The 19,721-nt window shown below is 35.7% G+C and overlaps 1 protein-coding gene across 1 annotated transcript; it reads right to left on the bottom strand.

The window, feature by feature from the left end:
- Positions 1 to 5,578: 5,578 nt before the first annotated feature.
- LOC120079323 (transcription elongation factor SPT6 homolog) lies at positions 5,579 to 19,267 on the bottom strand. Its single transcript, XM_039033474.1, is given in 25 exon segments — positions 5,579 to 6,191; positions 6,193 to 6,221; positions 6,223 to 6,255; positions 6,258 to 6,395; positions 6,397 to 6,429; positions 6,431 to 6,519; positions 7,664 to 7,682; positions 7,684 to 7,881; positions 7,883 to 8,023; positions 8,025 to 8,162; positions 8,508 to 8,717; positions 11,191 to 12,362; positions 12,460 to 12,601; positions 14,970 to 15,749; positions 15,828 to 15,938; positions 16,010 to 16,396; positions 16,483 to 16,602; positions 16,692 to 16,880; positions 16,965 to 17,211; positions 17,329 to 17,458; positions 17,564 to 17,714; positions 17,787 to 17,859; positions 18,165 to 18,294; positions 18,905 to 18,991; positions 19,086 to 19,267. Coding segments are annotated over 25 exon segments (4,863 nt in total). The 5' UTR covers positions 19,117 to 19,267; the 3' UTR covers positions 5,579 to 6,106.
- Between the last annotated feature and the right edge of the window lie 454 nt (positions 19,268 to 19,721).

Raw genomic sequence — 19,721 nt, 5'->3', positions numbered from 1 at the left:
TAAGTTGGATTGAGTCGAGTAATTAAAGTCACTCGGGCCTAACCCAATTCAAACCCATGGTGAAATTTTGGGCTAAATTAAAGATTAACCTCAAGCTCAGTATTTCAGCCCAACAACAAATGGGCCCAAGCCCAACTCTAGCCCAAACCCAATTTTGGTCCAGTAAAGTAATTAGGCTCAAGCCCATGTAAGGCCCATGAGAAATCTCTATAAATGAGGCATTATCTCTCCATTTGGGAGGGGGTGGGAAGGATTGAAGGCAAAAGCTCTCTGAAGATCTGAATCTCCGAGAATCTGAAGAACATAACTCCTCCAAAGCTTTGAAGATCATAAGTCACTAAAGCTCTAAAGATCAGAAGACATATCAAAACTCTAAAGATAAGAAGGCACTAAAGCTCTGAAGATCATAAGAGATACTAGCGCTCTGAAGATCAGAAGACATATTAAAGCTCTGAAGATTTAAGCTCCCAAAATCCAAGACTCGGGCTCTCAAGTGCTGAAGACCGAAGCTTTTCAAGCTTCGAAGACTGAAGTTCTCAAATTCTGAAGAACTGAAGATCTGAACTATTTGAAACTTTGAATATTAGAAGATTTCAACAAAACACCGTATCTTCACAACCTACAAGCTGAAGATTCAATCTCCTCAAACCCAAAAGTCAAGCCCAAGCCCACCTGTGAACTCTATAAATAGGGAAGCTATCCTCATTTGGAGGGATCGGGAATTCTAAATTCCAAAGAGCCTAGAGAGAATTCCCCCAACAACCAGAGGATTCCTAAAGCTGACCTCACCTGAAAACTGAAGTCCTTCGGAGATACAAGCATTCTTCCAAGACTTCAACTCCAAGATCATCACGCACTTCGCTTCTTCAAATCAATTGTACGCATTCGACTGAAAGAGAATCAGAGGATCAAGTACTAGAGATCGAACCACATCGCATCAAATCAACATCAACATCAACACCAACTCAAGTTCAACTCTACGAAACAAGTTTTTTTGGAAGCCTCGTGTGAGCACTAATTATCCAAGAAGATCATCAAAGCCAAAGGCCGATCATCGAAAAAGATCAATAAGCCCAAAGACCGATCATCCAAGAAGATCAATAAGCTCAAAGACTGATCATCCAAGAAGATCAACAGGCCCAAATGTCAATCATCGAAGAAGTTCAACAAGCCCAGAGGCCGATCATCGAAAAAGATCAATAAGCCCAAAGGTCGATCGTCCAAGAAGATCATCAAGCCCAAAGACCGATCATCCAAGAAGATCAACAAGCCCAAAGGTTGATCATCCAAAAAGATCAATAAGCCCAAAGGCCGATCATTCAAGAAGATCAACCAGCTTAAAGACTATAGTTTATTTTGAAAGCATCAAAATATTATATATTAGAGATTGTACTCACTTTCCACAAACTTAATACAAATACAAAGTTGAAGTTCCACGAAATAAATGTCCCTTGATATCTCGTACGAACACTCACCTTCTTAATAATTGAATTAAAAACTTATAACAAAAAGTTACAAACTATAAAAATTATAAATAACTATACCATACATCCACATTCCTACCATGTTAAATAATTTTGTATTTATATTCATTCTTCCTTTTTAATATTCAAATAACTAAACAAAAATATAACTAAGTTACTAATATTTAGTGTAAATTTTAGAATTAATCTAATAATTACATGCAAACAAGTATTGAAATCAACCTTGATTAAAAAAAAAAAGTTAAAAATCAATTGAGCTTAATCACGTTCAATTGGAAGTTCACAAGGGATTCTATACTAAATTTAAATAGTACATTATACGAGTTCATATAAATTAGCAAAAGCATAACAATATTATAAAATTATGAAAATACCCTTAAAAAAATTTAAGGGGAAAAAAGGTTGGATTATGTGTTTTGCAAAGACTCAACTCTTAAAAAAATTGTAAAGAAGACATATATAGTGGGTTAAAAAGAAGCATCTTTTGAGAAGACCTAGTTAATAAGAAATGAGTCTTCCAAAAAGGCATGCAAATAAAGACACGAAAAAGAAAAGAAAAGACTCCTATTTTTGCAAATAATTTTGAAGTTCCCACAATTTTGCTAATTAAAAGAAAAGAAAAAGAAAAGAAAACTTCTCTAGTTTGGTAGTTAATCACATTGTGTAGTGTCTGTTATTTCTTCTCTAAATTTTCAAAACATGATACATCAAGGTTGGTTGGTCAAAAATTTTATTACTTATCGTATCGATCAATTGATTAGTCAATTTTCTATACAAAAAAATTAATGTCAACTGACACTTCCTAAAATCGATCGAATTAATTTTCAACCTTCATTGTTACTATCTTCAAATTCAAAAAAAAAAAAAAAAAAAAAAAAAAAAAAAAAAAGCACGACGACACTAGTGGTGATCATGATCGAATTATTGCACTCCTTATGCTTTGTTGACGTTATGTTGCCTATGAAACATTATTATTCTTTTATGTCAAGTTATAATTATTTTATGCTTGGTTGTTGGACATCAAATTGTCCATATATTTAAATTTCATATATATGTGCTTCTTACCATGAATATAGTTATATTCATAACTCCCATGGACTACACATTCATCATTTAACCTTCCTATTTACTCTCATACCTTTCTTTTTTTCTATTTATTTTGGTTATTGTAATCACTCTTTCACGGTCCTATAAATAGAGGTTGTAGAAATCATTTATACACACAGAAATAGCATATGCTCTCTACTTTCTTTTTTCTCTCTTATGCTCTCTAATTGATCTCCTTTTTTTTGTCGTTCTGGTTCTCCCATTTTATAACACTTGTAAAATTAAATTGTCCAAAAGTATACTATTGCCAATACAAAATTAAACTTAATTAGTTCATAATATTTAATATAATTGTTCTTTTATGATAATTATACATTAGTGTATATATATATATATATTTGTGTAAAACAAACCAAACAAACTTATATATAGAAATCCGATATAACCAAATATAAATGTCTAAACTCTAAAAAGTTCTTATAAATAGTGTTTATTATATACATCTTATATCCAAATAGGGATCTCAACAATTGATATCTTATGATATGGTGGAAGAAAGAAAGTTCTCGTCCCCCTCAGACAACCATTTAGGGATCTCAACAATAGTTTCTTAGTCAAGTTTAGTTCCTCACACTTTTTTTTATTAAAAAGTTATTATATTGTGTAGTATAATTTAGGACAATCCAAATTAAAAAAAAAAAAAAAGAACCAACTTATTTACAAATATTACAAAATGTTATTATCTAATCGTGATAGATGTCTATCGTAGTCTATCGTTGATAAACAGACATTTTACTATACTTAAAAATACTTCAGCATTTTTACCATTTAGAACAATTACCCTATAATTTATGTTACAAATTACAATAGTTTTCTAAAAGTTTATACTAAAATATTATTTTGAACAATAATATTACATCTAACTTACTTTTACATAATTCTTAATTTTTTAAAGACAATCATAAATAAAAGCTGAACTTTTTATTTAGAAAATTACAAAGTTTTGGTTTTTATAATTTTTGTCAAATTAACAGTGTTAAATAATAATTTAAATTCAAAGAAATGGAAAAACACAAATACGGATACAAGATACGGGCATGATACGACGATACGCCAACTATAAGACGGATATGTTGAAGATTCGTCATTATATAAATGCGTGTATATATATATATATATACATATGATAATGCTCAATTAATTTTTATAGTACTTATTTTAAGTTAGATTTAAGATATATTCAAGAAGAGAGTGAAAACTTGAAAAAAAAAAAAAAAACCCAATAATGTTGAGTGGTAATTGAGCTACTAGAGCGGATGGTAGGAAAGAAGTAGAGAATGAAGATTGAAGAATGAAGTTGAGGAGGAAAGGGAGTGAATCATGATTTAGATAACGAGAGAGAATAGAAAAATGAAGATTTAATTAGTTTTTTCTTTAACTTTTTATGTTTTTATCATTTTTAATTTATTTTATTTTGGATTGCTCGATTTAGGTGAGCTTTTATGTTTGGGAGTGATTTTAAAATAGTTAAAATCACTTTTTTCATTTTCAAAATCATCATAAAACATGTTTAATCCTTTAAAACTAATTCTAATGATATGAAAATTACATTTAAAAGTGTAAAATTGAAAACTAAATTAATTTTGAGTTATTAAAAGTGTGCTTTCGAGTGATTTTAAAAATGAAAAAAGTGATTTTGATGATTTTAAAACCACTCTGAAACACACACTTAAATAAAATAAGTTATGTGTTGGATTTTTTAAGTGGTCGAGCTTAAATTTGAAAATAAAAAAAAAAAAAAAAAAAAACTTCACAAATATGGAAGGAAATATGCATATCTAAAAGTTTAAAATATATATATATATCTATCTATCTAGAAGCAGATATACGTATCTAAAAATTTAAAAAAAAATTNAAACTAAATTAATTTTGAGTTATTAAAAGTGTGCTTTCGAGTGATTTTAAAAATGAAAAAAGTGATTTTGATGATTTTAAAACCACTCTGAAACAAAACATGCATTTAAATAAAATAGGTTGCGGGCCTTTTAAATGGCTGGGCTTAAATTTGAAAAAAAAAAAAAACCAACGTATCTCCTTCACATATTTGGAAGGAAATATGCATATCTAAAAGTTTAAAATATATATATATATCTATCTATCTAGAAGCAGATATACGTATCTAAAAATTTAAAAAAAAATTAAAATACAGTAGATATCAGATTCTCTGCACAAAATTGTGCTTCGTATGAGGGAAAGAAAGAAAGTGTTCAAGTTAGAAATGAGACCCCAAGGATATATGACTAAATTTAATAATCTATTTGAGAAATGGTTAAATAAATTTTTGTTTGCAAATACAGAAATAAACATAAAATTGAAAAAAAATCAAATCACAACCAACCCAATTTAAAATTTGATTTCAACCAAAATCTATAAATAGAAAAAAAAAATAATACATTTAAATTAAAACAGTCTTAATTTAAAATCAAAACTAAATCTTCCTCCTACGAAAATAAAAACAAAAAAGTATATTTGAAAGGACTTTCAAAAATAGAAAAATAAATTATTTACACAAAATAACACAATTTTATTTTTTTTTTATATTTTTTATAGAGACTAATAAAAGTCTATCAGTTATCAATGATATAAAACTATCAATGCCTTTTTTGCTATTTTTATAAATAATTTGACATTTTCTCTATCCGTCAAATTCTCTATTTTTGAAATTCAAAACTCAAAAGTTGCAAATGGTGCTATTAATATTTCCCACGAAGAATCAATAAATCAGAGAGTACAAGCAAGAAATTCAAGATCAAATCATGCCCAAATCATAAAGATACCCGGACCTAGCAACAAATTTGAGCAAAAGAAAAGTTCCTCCACCACAATTATAATAATAATTGCAGAGCTAAGAAAAATCCAAGATTGCCATAATGTTCTATTATTACAAATTCTTATTTAGCCCAAAGTAACTATAGCGGAAAACTAAAATTGAACTAGGCCAAAGTGTAAAAAATGAACTTTCTTTTTCAAGGAAAAACCACATAACATGAAAGTCAAAAGTTAAAAGTAGAATAGAGAACCTATGCAAAGACTGATAGAGTTAAGTTTGAGGTAGAAAGATGTCCACATTAAGCAAAGGTAAATTTTCGTCCTCAAGTATTCACATCAATAGGTTAGACCAAGAGAGCTTTTGGGACAAAGGAGGCAACATGACTTAAACATTATAAATACAGCCTTCAAAACGCATTTACCTTTTTCTATATAAGGTGAATTCCATTCCACCCATCCCCCCTCCCCCGAATCACATGAATAATCAGTTAATTTTTGTCACTGTGAAAGGGTAAATGGCGGAAGACAATCAGGAGAGGGAGAGAGGTTTTACGTCACCTATCTCTGACTAAATTACTGTCTAAATATCATCAGCTGCAGTGAAAGAGCCATCGAGGGTAGGCAGACCAAAACCATGTATCAACCGGTCACCGACTGGAGGCTGACAAACAAGAGTGGAAGCTGGTAAGAATTACCGACCACCAAGACCGTCAAATGCCAGCTAGTCATGGTGAAAAAGGCTCGACTTAAGAACCCCACCCCCCACTGTTGCTTGCACCAGAACCACCCCAATTTCCTTTGGAATTCCCACCAGTCCCACCCCAACACCCCGCCCCCACCGCCACCGCCACCGCCATTGCTGTTCACTCCATCCATTACCACCACCCCCACTCCCACAGAGCTCCAGCCACCAGAAAGGCTTCTTTGCCTGTGTGAATTTTGAATTTTAGCTCCTGGGAAGTTGCTTAATCCATCATCCCCATCCTTGGAAGATGAATCCCATCTGGAGCCGCCATCATAACTAGAATCTGACCGCGTCATTATTCCCTCTATTATTATTGTATGAGCCCTCGACCACGCCCACGTCCACCATATGGTCTAGGCAGACCACTTGGATGTCCATCACGACCACCAGAATTCCTGTTGTCATGTCTCCCTGCAAGCAGAATATAAAGACAAATTGGAGGTTAAAACAAATTAAGATTTGAGAAAAGTACCATAAAATGTCATGAACTCTACCAGCACCCAAAACCACGAGGACCCCAAAAAGAGAGAAAAAAAACAACCAAAAAAGAGCAGTCTAGCCAGCCAATCAAGGATTAGCAAAGATATTCAAAAAAATTCTAACTTTCAACAGCAACGCCACTTATAAATGAATAGAACATAAAAATAAGGGTGGAGAAAAATGCCAAAAGAGGAAGCATTCTTACAGGAGCAAACTATTAAAGAAAACAACATCAATTATGAACACACAACTAAACTTTTTAAGTGATCATTTTATGGTACTTTCCTCAAATCTTAATTGATCCCCCACCCCCCCACCCACCCAAATGAAGGATCAGACCATTAGATGAGTCCATTCTTACACATAAAGATCAAACTTAACACAGCACCAAAATACATGATACTGGCGATGGGCATAATGTAAGCAGGAAAAAACATTGTGATTCATGGTCAAAATTACAATGTTATGTTAAGTGATCAACATTTTCTCATAAGAAATGAAAAGGCTTTAAAGCCATTTAAATTTATAACAAAAGCAACTCATATTGATATTTGAATGTGTTCAGTTTAACTTTTGGTTTCTTTCCCAACCAGACAACCATTTTTTAGAAAAACAAGACACCCAACAAACAACTTTAAAGAAGCTTTAACTGTTTTATTTTTTTATTTTTTTTTTTGTGGGGGGGGGGGGGGGGGGGGGGGTGGGAGTAAGGAAACAAACAACTTTATGCAACCATTGAGAAGAAAAGAAACAAACAACTTTGTGCAACCATTGGAGAAGACATATTTATAAAGAAGAGGAATTTTCACACCAAGCCACAGGAGATTACCCAAAAAAACCGTAATTGGCAAAGACAACAAATAATAAGAACTCTCTAAAGAGAGCACCAAGAAGAAGAAAATAGCCTGACTAGGTCCTAGAAAAGGACTAGTTCTCGGAGCTCTAGTTGTTTAGAATAAGAAAATCATATTATTCAACCTGAACATTCCAAAAACAGAAATAAATTGAATGCAGTTCACAGTTCTCATAAGTATTCAACAGAGAAAACTGAATACAACTTTCGTAGACCTCAACCTGTTTCTAGACCCAGGAGTAGAAAGAACGATCCCTGTCAAATGACTGGCTTCTCCAGCCACCGTCATGTGATGAACCACCCCAAGGGCTACCTGCAGATGCTGCTGAAGAGCCACCAGTTTGCAGGGCTCTCGCCATGGGTACCATAGCAGCAAATGATCTAATTGATGGTGCTGAATCATGCTGGGGATCATCGATGTGCCTTTGAAAATAGGCCACCAAGCCTATCAATATCTTCAAACATTCTTTTCCTAAATTTAAATCCCTTTGGATAGAGACCAATGTACTCATGGTGTGGATTTGTACTTCGTATGTATGTCAAAATGAATGTACCCGGATGTTCATGAGATATCCAAAAACCATAAAACTATTCTCATTGGATACTCTGACTTCTCAATCCTCATAAGTTCATCAACTTCAGCTTTTGTACCCCTCCTGAACTTACGATAACTTAGCATTGCCTTTAAGTGAGAAACTAAGGGATCAACATACCGATCCATCACCTGCATTTTTTTTTTGGGGGGGGGGGGGGGGGGAAGGAGGGGGGAATACAAGAGAGATTAAATGGAGGTGTCATTATCAAATTCGACAAAAAATCAAGGTATACACAAGTTCTGAAGAAGTTTTTTAATCATATGATAGTTCTTCGATAAATTTTGTTACGAATTTTCTGAATATCAACACATAGAACAGGATATCAAGATTTAATTTTAAAAATCATCTAATACATGCAGAAGCCTAGAGATTAACGGTTTCCAAGATGCCATTAATAACTACTACAACTTATGACATGAATCACATTGAAGAGTGAAGACCTTCACATACAGATACCATAATGCAACACTAACCTCGTCCAAATCCTCAAAAGTGTCCTCCCCAATTTTCAAGGTCTTCCCAATACGCAACAAGCTAGTGATGTCTTTATGCTCCTTTCCACCTTCCACTATATCTTTGTGAGCATATACTCCATCGTAAATTTTAAGTGTTAAAGTCAAAAAAGAAGGTCCACGAGAACTAGGTCGGACAATACTTTCACCAGGATCCTTGTCAGACAAGAGCTGCCATAAAGAAAAGAATGTTAGAAAATATCCGATAAGAGAATAGTATACAGAAGTATCATTCACGAAAAAAAAAAAAAATAATCAACATTTTTAAACATATATACATTGAAGACTCATTGTTCTTCACTAAACATAAAATTCAAGAAATCAAATCGCTTTCCTCGTGTAATAAATATTAGTAACCTAAAAAGTGTTCACGATTGACCCAAAATCAGTTCCACAAAACATCATCATTCCTCTCAATTCTCTCTAACTGAACAAACTGTAGAAACTTTTTATCTTATGACCTCTCCTCTCCGAGAATTTTGCAGAGTTAACATCTTAGTTACCATATTAACTATTTGGACATTGACCCATCTGGAATTTTCTCATCCAAATCTCTCTTTAATCATTTGGTGAACTCCACAATTTCCACCATTCCTCATCCTTTTCTAAGTTATAGACCTTAAAATTTTGAAGAAAATACTTAAAGCTATTGACAGGATTATTTAATGCAAAAATTCTTCTGGGGTGCGTTTTCTTCAGTGGTGCATTCCCTTCGTCTATTTGCTTGGCAGACATGGGGGCATTGATAAAGACATTTCAATTCTAAATTGCTCTCTTTACAAGACGTCAAAAAATTATGGAGGAATTTTATGGGAGAAAGGAAGAGACATACGGATGTTTTCTTTTCCCTACTGTCCACTAGAATTTTTGGTTGAAACAAGGAATTACGGAATTACTGTGTTGAGAATTAGTGGTTAGTGGTGGAATTCGGTAGTGTTTAATGCGTCTTTAGCCAGCATAATAAGTCTCTTTAGGAAGGATAAAATCTCGTGGAGAAAAGGGAAATCATGGATTTGAAATTGCCTAAGGTCGCTTAAGTACTCTATCCCAAAACAGTTAGTGGAGTTGAAATCTTCTAGGAGTTCTATTTCAGTTTTATACCAGCAGATTTGGCCTGCTAGCTTTTGGCTTTCCCTAAAAAGTGATTTTTTATTTGGGAGCTTACCCACTCATGCATCAACACCTTTCATAAGCTCCAAAGAAGATCTCCATAGCTGCTGACATGTGTGCTATTACAGTGATGAAAGTTGAAACACCGATTCACTTTTTCAGCAACTGCAACTTTTCTTTAAAGTTCTGGAACCTTTTACAATATGCTTTTGGATGGATTTTCCCTTAACTGGGGTGATATTCGCTCTTATGTCTCCTATTCTTGGGGTACCTTTCAAAAAGGAGAAAAAGATCCTTTTGGCCTATTCCTTTTTTTAGAACCTTGCTTTGTTTAATGCTCACATCTTCTTGGACAAGAATTGTAGCTAGTTTATTGATCCTACTTCTCTTTTAGGCTTTAAGCTATTACTTGGAGCAAATTGCCTCCCCTTCTTTTTGTAATTGTAGTCTTACCACACTTGCTGATCAATGGAGGTGTTTTCTGTAATCATTATCATCCAATAGGAAGTTCTTTTGTAGTCCATTTCATCGTATCAATGAATGGTTATTAAAAATTAAAATAAAATAAAATAAAGAAAAAGTTAATGGAGCTGAGAAAAATGAATCCTAATCCTTGTTTCTTGTGGTCATCCATGTTCTTAGCATGTTAGTGTTAATGGGTACGGAAGGAATCTGGTTAAACCTTTTCTTTCATGTGACTGAGGGGAGAGCTCATCTGACACATTTTCTCTAGTTAGGGAGGGGGGATTTTTTTTCCCTTAATCTTAACAAAATTAAATGTGTGTTCATGTCTGGCTTAAGATCCATAACCATTTAGAAATCTCATCATTAAACGCAAGCAAAATGACGATTGCTCTATGGTTATGGTGGTTCCTTCAAGTCTATGCTTTGTGACATGAGATTATAGCAAGTGAATATGGCAAACATCTGACTAGGTAGGTCCAAGCTCATCTGGCTAAAGTCACTCTCATCATAGTCCAGTTGCCATTCCAAGTTTTTGAAGCTTTCCCTTAGCAATGGGTCCCAAGCATGTTTTTCAAGATAGCCTGCCTTGTCACCTTTATTTTTGAAGTTCGCTCTTGCCTTTCCACTTCATACAAACTTCCGGTTTTGGGTGCCCATTCTTCTAAGGAAAAGGTGTGGTACATGGCTTGATACAATACCTTCAGTAAGAGGCTCCATTTATCTGGGCTTCTTCCTTCTGGTGTAATTCTCTTTTTTTTTTCTATCATTTATATTAGAAAGGTTTAATTTCTCATAAAAACATACGAGCCCTTTTGAGAATATTTTTCCCTTTTCTTTGTAATCATCTTTATTCAGACTCTTTTGTGACTGTAATATTGGGTAGTCCATCTTCATTTTATTTGATGAAAGGTATTCTTTATTGTTTTTCTAAAGACTTTTTAAGGTGACTAAACAGTGAAGCATATACAACTTGAACATTTCTATCTTCACTAGTTGTCACATCCTGGTTTCTTAACTTTGTTCAACTAAAAATTTAAAATAAGAAAATGTTTCTTAGAGAATAACAAACCTCCATTGCTTCATCTGCTGTTATATTTTGGAATCGAGGGTGAACAATCATTCTTGGCTTGAAATGCTTTTTCGCAAGTTCCTTCTCTTTCCGAGACTTTTCTTGCTCACTCTGTAGGCTGCTTCGATCTTCATGATAGTAGGGATCAAGATTCTGAGTAATTTGGTGCCGGTTACTTCTCATCTCACTCTCCTTACAAACAAGGAAAACCTGATACCGATTCTTCTGAATTGATTTGATCTTGCAAGTAACAATATCCCCCTCATGCAACCTATCAGATAAGTCGGAGATCTCTCTAGAATCATCTGCATAATCTTCTTTCATAAGCATCCCAGTCAATCCAGATTCAAGTCCACAAATTGCTTTTTGACCTAGTACCTTGCGGACTGTAGCCTGCACAATTCTCCCCTCCGCAAGGGTGTCCTCGGTTTCACCAGATATCATGTAAAACTCTTCATCCTGACTGGGCTCTTCATATTGCTTACGCCAATCCTGAAAACCCTGCATCAGTTCTCTTTTTATGTCAAGAAAAGTCTCTCTTTTATCTTCCCGTTTCTTGCTCTTGGCATATTCATCAACATCAAGAGTCCTCAATAAATGAGGTCGGTCTCTAACATGCTCTATAGCCATCTCTGCATCCTCATCGTCATTTGCATCACCTTTAACATCTTCATCAAAAACATCTTTCGCTAATTCTTGTGCCAGAGCATAAGATTCAGGGTGAATTCTCGTATCATCCAATAAATCTATAAATTGGCTGCTGCTTGCAGCCAACCCACTTCGCCTAACACGCAGGAACCCAACTGCATTAACAAATACTTTTTTACCAAGACCATGCGCTGTAACAAAGTCCTTCCGTGTGAAAATTGATCCAGCCCTCACCAAGGATCTCTGCAAAGAAGCTGCCTTTCTAGGTCCAAGGCCAGCTATGAATTGCAATGGGCTGAACAACCACTCATGGCTTATAGCCAAATTAGTATCCAGGCCAACCTGGTTGGTCACATCCACCATAACCTGTTCAACCATCCCGTATTTTTCATCTGGGGTCAAAAAATTCTCCAAAGGATTTAGTTTCCAAGATAAGATCTCCCTTCCTGGACCACAAAGTGTCGCAACCATAGCCAGAGGATTTTGCAGATAACGTCCAAGAGCAACAGCACGCTTCACAATCCCTAGTAAAAATAAATTTATAAAATTACTTCCACTAAAATAGGAATTTAAAAGCAAAGAAGAATTCAGTAGATAAGAAAAAGGTCATTGTACAAGTACCTGATTGCCCTTGCAATTGGTCAGAGGAAATCCTAGAATTTTCATACAGCCGAGGGAGGGACTCATCACCGTATACAATGCTTAATCCATCCATCTCATGTCCAACGTCCCTAGGATTCTCCTCCACCATCTTAAAGATGATCTGATCAAAAAATAAAATAGCAATTAGCAAATGAATGACGGTACATGCCATCTGCATTTTTTTTATGAAAAGAACCGCTTTCATTGAGAAAAAGAATGAAAGAATATAAGGGCATACAAAAAACCAAGTCCACAAAAGAGGGACTCCTCTAGAAAAAGGGGGCCAATCAAGCAAACTAGTACCTCGACACTTAAAATAACAAAAATAAATAAATAAATAAATAAATAATAAAAGAACACTTTGAACTCGAAGCCTAAAGAGAAACATGACACCTAACAAAAGCCCAAACATCGTCAGGCTCTCCTTCCAACTCTTTAAACACTATTGTACCTTTCCCACGAAGATTCCACATGATAGCGCACACACACCCTAGCCACCCATAAGAAACGACCCTTCTGACAAAGGGATGATGAATGAGGAACTCCCACTCATATCTCTACTTCTAGTACACCTACAATGTGCAATAGCCACACCAAATGTCTGGAAGAAAATGTTCCAACCACAATATGCAAAATCACATCACCAAAGGATCAAGGTATCAAGGTCTTCCTACCCCTTACAACAGAGAATGCAACAAAATGGTCACACTAACAATGGCATCCGACATGCCATCTGAATTGTTATACCATCTGGAATGAATAAAATGATATGAGCCATCTTGAATGTTGTACATCTAAACTGCATTTTAATGGGGTAAATAGGACCGATCAAAGGAATGTGACTCGATCATTATGAGCTTTATGCAGATCCTTAGTAAAGCCATGAGAAGAGTTATTATTGTTACTCAACCACTACAAAGTCGTCTAAACACTACCCATTTCCTAAAGCAAATAAAATTCATCATTAAAGAGGAACGAGATAACCAGGGAGAAGATGAGATTACTTCCCCAACCCATTAACAGCCCTCCCCCCTCCTCCCCACCACAAAAAAGGGGGAAAAAAAGAAAGAAGCTCTTTTTCAGCATACCTCTTGTTAACAAGAAGTTCTCCAACCTATAAATGCCATGGGCTTAGAAGTTCTTGATAATTCCTAAACCTGTGGGATATAATTGCTCTCCCAGAGATGATACCAAGTGCATTTTCAAGCCTTTGAAGACTTAGTTTTAGCCAAGGATCTTTGTCATTATCGCCTATCCCACTGGGTTAGTACCATATCATGTATGAGATCATTGATTCAAATCTTCCCAGCAAAATTCCAAGGACCTGAATGAATAATTCCATTTCATTAACAAGGCATCTTGCTCCAACATAATGTTTGACCAACCACTCACTAAGGTGGGGATGGGAACGGGGTGAAAGAAGTTGCTCGGTGGGGACAAGGGATGGGGCAGTTCAGTGTAGAGAGGGAAGGAACTAGAAAGGTAGTCGTCAGTGTCAACTTCTTCGAGGGAATTTCATATTGTTGAGTGATTGGTACCAAGGATGAAGGACTTGTTTTTTCCTGAATGTGATGGCTAACTCGATTGGTGAGGTGGCAAAAAGAGATGCAACGGGGGGGGGTTTCTATTATCAATTAATCAATGTTTTTAAAAGCTTAAGGCAGAATAAAGTGCAATAGCCCTCCAAAGCTCAAGTGCAACGCACAAAAGGAAAAAGCTCAATTTTGTTTTGTGAGGCGCACCACACACACACACATATAAACGATACATAAAGAAGAGAAGGCAAAGTTGAAAAGGAAAAGAAGAAAAAAAAGAAGCTTTTTGCATTTAGAGTTGGGTTTTTTTTAATCAAAGACGAACTTTGATTGAGAAACAGACAGAATACATGGCATACGAAGAAAGCAACCCACAGAAAGGGAGCACCCTAAAGGAAGGGACTCCAATAGAGTTGGCAACTATTTTTAATTAATAATTAATAAGGATGAAAAAAAACCCTAAACACAAGGATTTGTGTGTTTGGGGTTAGTAAAATAATTAAAAAGCCCCTAAGCCCTAGGGCTTTGGGCTTCCCAAAAGGCGCACGCTAAATGTGCGCCCTACCTCACCTCTACAGAATGGGAGGTGCCTTCAAAACACTGCAATCAATATGAGTAAATTGTACGGCAATTCAAATACCTTTACAAACTTTTAAATTGTCAAAATTCAAACCATAACTCAACGTAAGACTTTTAGCACAAGGTGCTTATATACATGATATAAGCATGTGATTTTCTTTTATAACGCAATGGATAGCGCTATATATGTGATATTTACTCCCCCCTTCCCCCCCTCTTCAGGATTGAAGGTAACCAAAGACACCAAAGCAAGTTCAGATGAATTTTGTGCTTCACTCCCAGCTATACAAGCAGGGACCATTCCCAAAAGAAGGGAATACTATAATCTCATTTTAGAATTCAATGATCAGCACCACAAGTTCTGGGATCACTAACCTCGTAAATATCATCTTTCAATCTGGTACAAGATAAATTAACAGCTCCTAAAACAACAACATGTGGTTGATGGTCTGTCATGAACTTCAAAACTCGTTCTTGATCATTTTTCTTCCGTTGTTGGTCATTCACATTTTGAGAACGTAGGGTGAGAGATCCAGTGTAAAGAACATCAAGCACCTCGCCTGATGAGTCTAGCATCACAAAGGTGGTAGCTGGCTTTCCAGGACCCCAACAGCATGCCATTACCCTTGGGGCAGCTTCTTCATCAGAACTAATATCATTTTCTTTGTGTTGATATGGACCAACAGATACTTTATTCCATAAATTCTTTCCATATTCCATAAGTAACCACTTTTTTGCTTTACTAGTCATCAGGGATCTTGCTTCTTTCTCCATTGAAGGCAGAAGAAAACCAGAAAGTGCATCCTGCAATATTAACTTTCTCTGCTCATTCCAAAGCTGAGCAGATTTGCTAACACCATCACTGAGATAATATTCATTGAAGTCACTTATCAACTTATTTAAATGCTTTTCGGGTAGCTTGAGAGTGACATTCAGAAGTTTTTCTTCTTCAGCTTTCTGAATAAGAAGCCACTGTGCATCCTCAAATCTACTTAATGGCTTTTCACGGAGCCACTTAACAACTGAAAATTGATGAAAAGAATCTATAGCAACATTTCCATCTGGCGTAGGACTTGTTGATATCACGGCATAGTCCATAAAGTAGCTCCTGACATGCTTCCTTACACAAGGCTCACAACTAATCTCAATAGCAGCCTGAAATCACATGAAAAGACCATGAATAACACTATACAGCATTTGATAGTTAAATCTAGGAAAACAAAATCATGATACCATATGCCTAGCTCCCTTGAGTACTGCTTGAGGACTCTCAAACATTGCACAGGTAAAGTTCGATGCCATCTCTTCAGGTGTTTCCTTTGGATCCTCCAACTCATCATTTCTCTACCAAAAAATGAACAGGTGTCATTAGCACATCCAAGATTAGGGACACAATCATATCAAAGAACACTGACCATTTTTTCTAAGGAGAGCTGCAACCCGAATTGCTCAGAGCTATAACCAAATTTTCCTGCAACCTCCCATAAACCGGCCTTACTACATATACTGTACAGTGATTTCCTCTTAGGCCTTTTGAATTGTCCTTCATCAACACCAACTTCACCAGGAGGAAAATGCAAATTAAATTTCAAGTCAACATCATCTACCTCTCTCTCTGATTCAGCTGCCTCGAGAGATTTGTTGACCGAGTCAAAAAGCTGGCGATTTAGCGAGGTTCTAGTTACATGTTCAGCCGTACGTATCTCCTCCAAATATCGGTTTTTATAATATGATTGAAGAGCCTTCTTTCGCTTCTGAAGAAGCAGCCACTTTTTGTCCAAGTCTTGAATTGCCCAAAGTATCTATAATGAAAAGTGAATATACATTGCCTCTTATATTTTTCAAACCATACAAATAAAGCATTACTCCTGATTACAATCTTACTCACCTTATGCCACCTTAATGTTGGTGTTTTATCATTTTTATCCTGATCATCACCAGCTTCATGTTCTGTATCTTTTAACAAGCTTAGAATCTCCTCTTTCCTATACATGGCAATGAATGGTATCTAAAAGAAAGAACAAAATACAGAAGTATCAGAATGAGCAAGTAAAGATGAGAATAATTAGAAAGAAAGGAAGATAAAATAATACTAACATCTAATTTTTGGACATGTACAAGATCCAGATACCGCAGAATATCGTCCTTCGTTACGGATAGGTCTTGCCCACTAGCATCACCAAACAAAGGGTACATTCCATTAGCAATATGACCATGTATCCATGAGGCTTCATCATCGAGACTCGCATCATTCATAGGAGGAGACCCGGTGCTTTCCTCTGAAATCTAAAAAAGGGGAAACAAAATGAAAACCCCATGAAGATGGCATATACAATGTGGAGTAATATTATATCAGATATAAAAAGAAACCTGCATTCTTTCGGGTATATCAATTTCCCTTATCTGGTCATCTTTTTCTGTCATATACTTCTCAGAAATTACAATTGGTTCAAATTCATCTTCTAATCTCTTCTCACGCCACTCATGAGTATCCAATTCTCTCTTGCGAAGCTGAAGGAGTTCATCAACATCACCAAAAATTTCATGAGCCTCCTGCAAAGCAGTTGATGATACACCAGGTGCTTGCCTGGACTTCTTTTTCTTCAACTTCCTCCTCCTAGACCAAACGGTTTATAAATTCAGATTATATGTACAATAAGATGATTATTGGTTACAAAAGAAATAAAACACTAGAAGACATGATCTGAGGCTCTTAAATTCATGAAGAAAAAACCTTAAGGGAGCCCCATCCTCGTCAACTTCTTCATCTACAATGAAATCAGCCATTTCATCCTCATCTCCAATGTCAGCATCTTCTTCCTCTTCAGGTTGTTCCTCCTCTTCCGCAATATCCTCAAGTGGAGCTTTGAATAATTACCACAATGTATCAAAAAGTAATCACGAGATACCTCAGCTTGATACTTCCGTTAGAAGTGTGCAATAAAGAAAAAATGAATTCAAATGCATACCTTCATCATCACCAAACAAGCTACGTTTAAGTTTTTCCTCAGCAGTTCGTCCGCCTCTGCTGCTTTCTACAAAATCCTCATCATCCGAAAATCCAGAAGGCTCCAAATTGTCCCTTCGAGCTTTTTTAAGCCTCTTAAACTTTTTGCTCCCCTGGAAAAGATGACAGAAAATGCTCATAAATAAATAATATGAAGCAATATTATCAAAATTCAGAACCACTACCTTCGGCCGTTGAATGCTAATATTGTTGTCCTCAAGGAGTTCGTAGTCATCTTCATCTAGCACGTATTCCTCTCTAAGAAAGTGAAACTCTCACTTGTCAATTGAAGATCTATTGAGAACTTTAGATGTAAAAGAGCTAATTAACCTACCACACACTCTATATGCAACAACATAAAGAGGGAGATGGACAGCTATGCTAACACAATGTGTTACACTGTGTTTCATTGACCAATTATAATTCAAATATTTATAGCATCTAATCTTGAACATACTTTCTACATTATTTCAGACTAAACTCATTTGAACAGGTAGAAAGAAAAAATCAATTTCAAATATAAAATAATATTTATAATTAACAAGTCAGAGAGTAAAGTTTACTTTTTCTTCCTTTTCTTCTTCTTCTGTCTTTCATCATCACTGTCTTCCCTCTCTTCCACATCTTCTTCATCTTCTTCTTCAACATCATCAACTATGAAACCATCCTTTTCATACTCATCCTCTCCTTCTTCTGAAAAACAAAAAAAGAAGGCTTATTACTACTAAGGCACTGGCAGCAATAAAATAAACAACAGTACATTGCAAATTATTTTTTTGCCACAACAGAGACAGGATGAAAAAGATAAGATGAACAATGGCCACTTGACCACAAATTAATTTCAATGTCCTGCAGCGGGGTTAAACTTTTGCTTTTATGTCTGCATGAAAAGAGTTTCTTATCCCAATGTCTTGAAGCCGAGTGTACCCACCGGTAGCTAATGCAAGACCTATACATTTGACAGTCACAGACTCACGAAACTCATAGGATATTCCACATACCCTAATGAGTTACAGATATGCCACACTCTTCAATTTCATCCTTAGTCCCCATCCCAGGTCAATAAGTCTAGTCATGACTTGCGTTGTCGCAGTTTCTCATCCACTATAAACGAACTGGAGATGAAATGAGGGCGGAACAATACACACCTCCCCCGGAGAAAATGGAAAATAAAATAGAAAATAAAACCGAGATAATGACCACCAATCGAGCCACAGAAACCCAAAAACATCTAATTGAAACTAAATGAAAAATCGAATAAAACAACAACCAACGATTACAAATACAAAACGAAGAAACAAACCATCTTCTTCGTCTTCCTCGTCCCCCATGTTGTGACCATCGACATCGTCACCGTCAAGTGGTTCCCGGTCGTCCAATTCGACCTCATCTACAGAAACAAAGCAGTGAGAAACGAAGGAGAAAAATGCAAGGAGAGACCTAAAATCCGAGCGAAAATTGAAAGAACACAAACGAGATTGTACCTTCTTCATCAGAGATCACCGCCTTGCCCATTGAAGGAGATGAAAAAGTAATGCAAAGGGAAGTAGAAGTGAGGAATGAGTTGGGGAGAAAGGAGATTCGAAGCAGAGAGCACTTGCAAGTTGCACCTGAAATGGAGCCCTAAGTAGAGAGATGGTATCGAAGCTAAAAGAAAAGGTTGTTCAAACGAAGCAGCAAGCACAGCAAGGCGAATTCAATTGCACCTTGTGCACGGTTCGGTTCGGTCCGAGAAAACCGAGGACCAAACCGAACAGACCGAGTCTCATCGGGTTCGGTTCGGTCGGCTGAAACCGGCTTCCTATATAAGGGCCATTTTCAATAATATTATCTTTGATTCAAAATATTATCTCTGATGTGTATGCTTAAATTAAAGTGTTGGTTGATAAAAGGAGATTAGTTTTGGAGAGAGACAAGAAAAAAAATAATGGAAATAAATGGAAATAGTGTAGTCTGGTCCAATTCATTCAAAAGAAAAAAAGCATCAAACAAGGAGGGGAAAAAAATCATCCAACACGAATTAAATAGATGAATATTGCAATTTTAAACAAATATAGAAAACGAGGGATTTCAAAAAATACATGAGGAAACAAGAGTTTTTGTTTTTTGTCTTTTATGGA

This window comes from Benincasa hispida, chromosome 6 (genome assembly GCF_009727055.1).
Source record: "Benincasa hispida cultivar B227 chromosome 6, ASM972705v1, whole genome shotgun sequence".
NCBI classification, from domain to species: domain Eukaryota; kingdom Viridiplantae; phylum Streptophyta; class Magnoliopsida; order Cucurbitales; family Cucurbitaceae; genus Benincasa; species Benincasa hispida.
This window is presented reverse-complemented; position numbering and strand designations above follow the sequence as displayed.